The sequence below is a fragment of the Poecilia latipinna genome, unplaced genomic scaffold (assembly GCF_001443285.1).
Source record: "Poecilia latipinna isolate Pla-1442-1.1 unplaced genomic scaffold, P_latipinna-1.0 Scaffold891, whole genome shotgun sequence".
Classification (NCBI taxonomy): domain Eukaryota; kingdom Metazoa; phylum Chordata; class Actinopteri; order Cyprinodontiformes; family Poeciliidae; genus Poecilia; species Poecilia latipinna.
In genome coordinates, this window is record NW_015113507.1 from 146,996 (window position 1) to 153,702 (window position 6,707).

Consider the following 6,707-nt stretch of genomic DNA (forward strand, 5'->3'; position numbering starts at 1 on the left):
AGCTGAAAAGTGGTAGGTTTTTAAGCAAGATCTGGGCTTTTCTCAACAATAAAAACAGCCTTTAAAGTTGAATTTCCAGCTTTTAATCTAAACATACTGAGAATAAAACGTATTAAGTTTGTGTCATTAAATCAGTCACTTTCTACGCTGCTAACTGAGTAAAAATACTAAATGTTATTGTTTGAAAACAAAATTGTGTAGAATCACAGCCTGATTAGCCTGTTTGTTAACCACAGTCTTATTGGTTTTCTTGTAACTGGATCCTAATCGCTCAGCCTTACTTTGAAAAACATATTTAGGTTTATTGTTGTATCATTTAGCATTAAGTTGTCATACTTTTGGTGTTAGATTTACTTTAGTTATGCTTTTGGTTCGTATTTTTGCCGAAAAAAAAAAACCCTTTTCTCAACATTTATGTTTAGCTTTTGTTGATTTATATATTGTTGCTCTCTGTGGTATTCTGTTATTAATAGTCACTTTATAAAAAAAGGCCAAATTCAGCTAAAGTTAACAAACTAAAGCATTCAGAGCCGTCAGTCAGCTTTATTCTGACTGAATGCTCCATAAATAATCTGACACAGAAAAGATTAATTAGTGAATTTAGTTAGATTTAGTATCTCCCTGTGGATCATTTGGATCCTGGTAAACGAACATTTTAACTTTAACATTATTTGATTGGAACGTATAGCAGAGACCACAGCCTCCACAACAATCCGATCAGAGTTGATTATTAACCCGCTAACATGGGGGTGGCAGTTGTTGGGTCCACTACGCTGAACAGCCTGAAGAAGGTTGATCACATCTGGATTTTCCTTTATTATTCTCCGTTTTTCATCTCCTCTTCTCAAGCGAAGTCCAGGTGAGTTTGGGTCAGCTCGTATTTCATCAGAACTTTGTCTGATTGGTTGTTTGGGGAGAAATCAGTTACATTAATAATGTCTTGTTTGTAAAGATTAATGGTGAGTGTAATAAATGTGTCCAGATCACCCACTGATCTCTGAATTATGATTGTTGTGGAGAACCTGAACTGTTGGAAAGTGTTTGCGTTTTCATGCTCAGTTCAGTGTTTTCTGCTTTGTGTTTATTCAGAGTACTGCCGTTCAGCCAAAAAAGGTTCTGAAACATTAACCTTTAGTCTCCTGGTAAACACAGCCGCCACATCTGAACCATCCACTGGTTCTGACCCGGACTGACCCGCCTGGGTTCTGCACTGACTGGATATTTACATAAGCGCTGGTTCTGAAAGCTGTTGGCCAGTTTGGTGTAAAACAGGATGTTAGGACATCTGATAGTTCTAAAATCTAATGGATCACATGACAGAGTGTAGAAATGGAGGTGGATCCAAAATTTTAAGCTGGAGGGTCTCATAGTTATATCAGCACAATAACAAGAGTTTGCTTCTGCTCATTTTGATAATTGTAGTTTGCAAAGGATGAAAACCCAAAATATGTGTTACAGACGCCGGGACCACAGTGATCAGGCTGTACATAACATCATTTCCTGTCATTAGCACATGCTGGACAGGTCTAGTTAAAGTTTGCCGAGGCTGAACAGAACATTCCCTTTTGCATGCCTGAATTTAAGAATCAATGTTCAGAACCAAAGACGAACACTGCTGACCACAAAGTTAGTTCTGCTAATGCTAAAGCACTAGACCAACATATTATTTAGTTGAAACAAAAGATAATCTGTATGGTTCAATATGAACAATATGAATTGGACCATATGGATATCCAACATGTTGATGACACAACATGCACTACAAAATAGTACATAGGAGAAGCTAAGCGCACTTTATCACTTAGCGATAAAGTGCTAAGTGAAAAAGTAGCTCTTACGAGTTAGCAGATTAGCGAAAGTGTGCTGACCACTGTGCAGAACTGGTGTTCAGTCATGTCTGTATCTGTTTTTCCAGGCTGGCCCTCTGGAAATGAAGCTGTGTCTTTTTCTGCTGCTGCTGTGCCTCAGTCGCCAGGGACTGACTGTAAGAAGAACCGACTCGTGGCATTTCTCTCATTAGCATTTGTATCTGAACTCTGTTGATGTCTGTTCAGGAAGAACCCGCTACAGCAGCTCCTGAAGTCTCTCCAGTCACAGATGAAGAGGAGGAGAAAAATGTCAGTAACTGTGGGAGAACATTCAGCCATGAGGAACACCGGGCAATAGGGGGCGCTATAGAGCAGTTGGGGTTGAAGATCCTGGAGAAGCTTGCTATCAGCTCACAGCAGCCCAATGTCATCCTCTCCCCTCTCAGCCTGATGTTCGCCCTTGCTCACCTCACCTTAGGTTCACTAGCTTCATTTTCCAGATTGAATCTAGATTTAAACTGAATTATAATGTTGCAGATTAATGCTAACACGCTAACAAGTTTCATTTATCTTTCCTAAGGTTCCCGCAATGAAACAGAGAAGCTTCTCCTACAAAGTCTTCAGGCCCACAACCAGCCATGCTTCCATCACATCCTGGGAAGCCTTGTGCCTCATCTAACCCACAGGTCACTGGAGGTGGCGGCACGAATGTATCTGAGACCAGGTGGGACCTCAGGAGTGATGGTTCCTCACATTAGCAGAAGTTTCACACATTAGTAACTCTTGTTCTTTCCTCTTCCTCACCTCAGGATTTGAAGTGAAGCTGTCGTTTGTTGAGGAATCTCTGGCCAGGTATCGATTATATTTGGGATCCAAACCCTTAGAATGATAACAGAAGGGGGAACTACATTGTATTTAGACAAACTGGATCAATCGTTCATCAAAAATAATTTTCCACACCAGACTTTTGAAAGATCTGGTTTGATGTTTTGAGAAGTTTGTAATTATTTAAACAAACAGCCATGTTTGTGTGGTCTGGTCTATGCCAGACCTGTTTTCAAACTGTTTTTCTGTCCAGGTACCGGTCCCGGCCCTTCCCTCTGGTCTCTGTGGATGAGGTCAACCAATGGGTGGAGAACGTCACCAATGGAAACATCCCCAACTTCTTGGAAAGCATTCCACATGACGTGGTGCTAATGCTCATTAACGGTGTTTACTTCAAAGGTGAACCCTTCAACCAATCATTCACCAATTAGAAGGGTAATGCAGGGCATTGGAAGAGGATGACACGTTCCCCTGAGTTTGAACTGAAACCGTAGGAGCCATATTTAACAAAAGAAGTCTGCATCTTGACCTGGATTAAAAGTTTGTTTTTCTGTATCTGTTTGTCAGGTGAATGGAAGACCCAGTTTGACCCTCAGGTGACCTCAAAGGGAGTGTTTTATCTTGACAGCCAGAACTCAGTCTCAGTGGACATGATGAAATCTGCCCAGTATCCTCTACGCCTGATGAACGACCCTCAGCTGCAGGCACAGGTATCACAACCACCATATGTCATGGAAATCTGATGCTGGGATTAGTTTCTGGTGAACGTCCAAACAAAATGAGTCTTTGTCCCTTGCAGGTTGCCAGCTTTCCCTTCAAAGGAAACACCAGCTTCCTAGTCATCCTTCCCATAGGAAACGTCTCATCGGTGCTTCCCAAGCTAAATATCTCTGACCTCTACAGTCGTCTACCTCAAGAAAAATCAATGCAGGTCAACGTACCAAAGATGAAGCTCCAATATCGACAGGAGCTCGAAGAGGCACTGACCAGCATGGGTGAGGGTAGAAAGCCTTGTGGCACCTCATTGGTTAGTTAGACAGGTAGATTGATGCCTGTTGAAGCATCTCAGGAGTAACTGTGATTCTATTGATCAGCAGAGACACAGGCTGGAAACCTCATAGTATGGTAGTATGCAATGCACATATGTCATGATGCATCCAGTCACCCCTTCTGTGTGCCAAAGCAGGAACTTCTGCATCGCTGCATCAGGAAGTAGAATAGGCTTGACTGTGAATCACCATGGATCAATCCAAACCATTAATCTGATGATATAAACAACTTTTTCCTCCAACACCATGTTTCCATACTTAAAGAGTCAATATAAAGTACCAAGACACTAACCATCTTATAGCACCAACACGGTGATGTCCAGTTCTGGTCTGAATGGCCCACTGCTCTGCAGATTTTAGATGTCACTCTGCTTATGCATCGATTCAACGTTCATTAGCAGGGTCCAGTAGAACCAGCTGATGGACACATGTACATACGCCAATCAGGCATATGACCATCATCATGTTATGTCTTATAGGTGTAGAATGTGTGAAGAAGGGACAAACACTGATCTATCCTCTGAAAATTGCCAATCTGCTGGTAGTTGTGTGGTTTCCTGTTTTGAGGTTCTGGTCCAGATCTACTGTAGCACCATAGAAACTCTGAAGGACATTGTGTATTTAAATCTCCGTTGAGTTTTTTTCTCCTGTTGTATTTGTCTGTCAGGACTCGGTTCCCTGTTTTCGGGTCCGGACCTCTCTGGGATTTCTGAGCAGCCCCTCAGGGTGTCGAGCGTCCGTCATGCCACCACCATGGAGCTCAGCGAAGAAGGTGTCGAAGCATCCGCCACCACCGTGGTGACCGCGATGCGCTCCATCTCCTTGTTTTCTGTCAACTCCCCTTTCCTGTTTGCCCTTGTTGATGACTTCTCTCTGGCCCCTCTGTTCATGGGCATCGTCACAAACCCCGCCCCCGACAACGACCCCATGCCTAACGACGACCCCAACGGGAACAACACCATGAACGACCAGCCTGGAACCGAGGCGGCCAGAGCAACAGATTTGAACGTCGAGCTCAACAGGTTGCCAGCAGAGGGCAGCACTGTTCAGTCCTGCAGCGCTCCTGGTGGTGGGAAGGAGCAGCTGCAGCAGGTCGATGAACAAGATGGCAGCAGCAGTAAGACTCAAGGAGACGAGCCCTGCTCCAAACCAGACAACTTCGTCCCAATCTGAAAAAAATCATAATAAAGAAATTATACAACATCTCTTCAGATAATTAGAGACACCGACGTCTCCCTTTCAGGTCAATACAACCAACAACTTACAGTGACTAGATAACAGACTGGACAGCTTCTGTAAACCCTCAGTAAGCTAACGCGTTAGCCTGTTTCATAAGACGGACGCATCACGTGATCGCAGTGTAGCTAAAAACCACAATATTCTGACCTGACACAGGTCTGTAACTGATTTACATTTCCTGTTTTTACTAAATCTCTTCTTTATTAAATTTCAAGAATATATTCCAGGGAGTAAAAACAGCCTCTGATAGGAAATATTGTTGGTTTTCTAAAACTGCTACCATGTTCATCAGTAACTGTGAATTAGTTGGCATTTGGACTCTTCATTTAAATAAACTTTACGTTTTTATTGAATAAGGTTTGGTTTTATTTGTTTGATGGACCTTCTGGACCGGAACCAACCAAGATGGACGGTTCCATGTTGCCACAGGAAACAACGGCAGGAAGAAGCAATCTTAAAAGGCTTATCTCCCTTTTTACAGTTTGTATTTGATTTAAATTTTTTAATCCATTTTGAACGTTTCTGACTAAATCAGTGAGAAACATTTAAACAGAGGAAACTAAGTTTATCTGCTTCCAAAGCTAATAAAAGGAAATTTGTAGATTAAATGATAAATGTAAATTTTTTTTATTTAACCTAAACTAAGCTGAATGCAGCTTCAGACTCGTAAAGCGGAGCCGTGTGCGCGACGCCTGTGCGCGATCCCGCGGGTCCAACAGTCTCCGCAGCAGACAGACAGACAGACAGACAGACAGAAAGCAGCAGCGACGTGGACCGTCCGGACCGGAGAGGTGAGTGAACTGCTGCTCCCTTTTTTTTTTTTTTTTGGGTTTTTCCTGAAACTGAAATTATCTGCTGATGGTCAAAAACGTGCAAACTGGATCCAGGCTCCAGTTTGCAGTTTTGGGTCCAGTGACCCAGAACTGTCAGAGAGACACTTGGTGCTTATTTGGACAACTTTGATTTTATTTTTTACATTTAAATCCGAACCGAATCATTCCAGTTTTTATGCTCGTTTTTTTCTGAGAGTTGTGCTGAAAATCCCAGTCTTCTTTCTGCGCCGCGGAGCCAAAAACCGCAAACAGCTGCGGCGTTTTTCCACTCCGAAGTTTATATAATGTGAAACAGCAGCACCTCTGGTTCAACTTCAACCATCAGAACCAGAACCTCTGAAGAACTCTCATAGTTATTCCTGGATGCCTTCAACTGTTTTCATATTCTGATCTAATTCTGATTCCACACAAAGTAAAATATTTGATATAAAATGTTTTATCAGTTAAAAACCGAAGTAGGAGGGAATTTCCCTGGGAAAACTTTCCATTCCAGGTTTGGCCTTCATGTATTTTAGAAACAATCAATGATTGTTTGTTAAGGAGAGCAAAGAAACAAGCACGGTGACGGAGGAGTGATGATGTGGGCTCGTTCTGCAGACACTGAGGACCGATCCATCCCCTGCCACGTGAGACAATGATCCAGATAATAACCCATCAGATCAGGACGGACCTGGAGCTTCCCTGGCGGACAGAACGAGGCGCTGGACGAGTTTAATTTGAATCACTTTCTTCCCTCCACGGCTCTTGTTTTCGTTTCGAGTTTTAGAGGAAAAAAACTGCTGGCCGGCTCCATCTGGGTTTCCCATCATTCCTGTGTGGTCTGAGGTTTGGTGTGAAGAAGGTCCAGATGTGAGCAGAAAGCAGCCATTGTGCAGTGGAGGCTGTAATCAGAGAGTCTGCTGTTTGTGTCAGCTCAACAGAAACTCTCTCTGCCTCCTCCTGCTGAAAACAGG

General features: G+C 42.9%; 2 protein-coding genes across 3 annotated transcripts in view; both read left to right on the forward strand.

Moving 5' to 3' along the window:
- The first annotated feature begins 743 nt into the window (after window positions 1–743).
- On the forward strand, window positions 744–4,883 carry serpinf2a (serpin peptidase inhibitor, clade F (alpha-2 antiplasmin, pigment epithelium derived factor), member 2a). The gene is made up of 9 exons (XM_015048564.1): window positions 744–859; window positions 1,916–1,984; window positions 2,055–2,286; window positions 2,389–2,532; window positions 2,618–2,660; window positions 2,887–3,032; window positions 3,201–3,343; window positions 3,433–3,628; window positions 4,350–4,883. Exons 2-9 carry the CDS (start codon window positions 1,931–1,933, stop codon window positions 4,853–4,855), a joined length of 1,464 nt encoding a protein of 487 aa, XP_014904050.1. The 5' UTR covers window positions 744–859; window positions 1,916–1,930; the 3' UTR covers window positions 4,856–4,883.
- A 752-nt stretch (window positions 4,884–5,635) lies between these two features.
- serpinf1 (serpin peptidase inhibitor, clade F (alpha-2 antiplasmin, pigment epithelium derived factor), member 1) overlaps window positions 5,636–6,707 on the forward strand; it is a 7,139-nt gene continuing 6,067 nt past the window's right edge. The window contains exons 1-2 of one of the 2 annotated variants that reach the window (XM_015048566.1): window positions 5,695–5,712; window positions 5,969–6,029. The gene's annotated coding sequence lies outside the window, so the exon portion shown is untranslated. Of the gene's footprint in view, window positions 5,713–5,968; window positions 6,030–6,707 lie in introns of both variants that reach the window. The other variant, XM_015048565.1, reaches the window with a different exon arrangement.

Bases quoted from the DNA above. Each gene is read 5' to 3' on its own strand.
- serpinf2a (XM_015048564.1), top strand. From the start codon at position 1,931: ATGAAGCTGTGTCTTTTTCTGCTGCTGCTGTGCCTCAGTCGCCAGGGA. The intron at 2,661-2,886 runs GTATCGATTATA...TTTTCTGTCCAG, and splicing joins GTTGAGGAATCTCTGGCCAG to GTACCGGTCCCGGCCCTTCC. The intron at 3,629-4,349 runs GTGAGGGTAGAA...TTTGTCTGTCAG, and splicing joins AGAGGCACTGACCAGCATGG to GACTCGGTTCCCTGTTTTCG.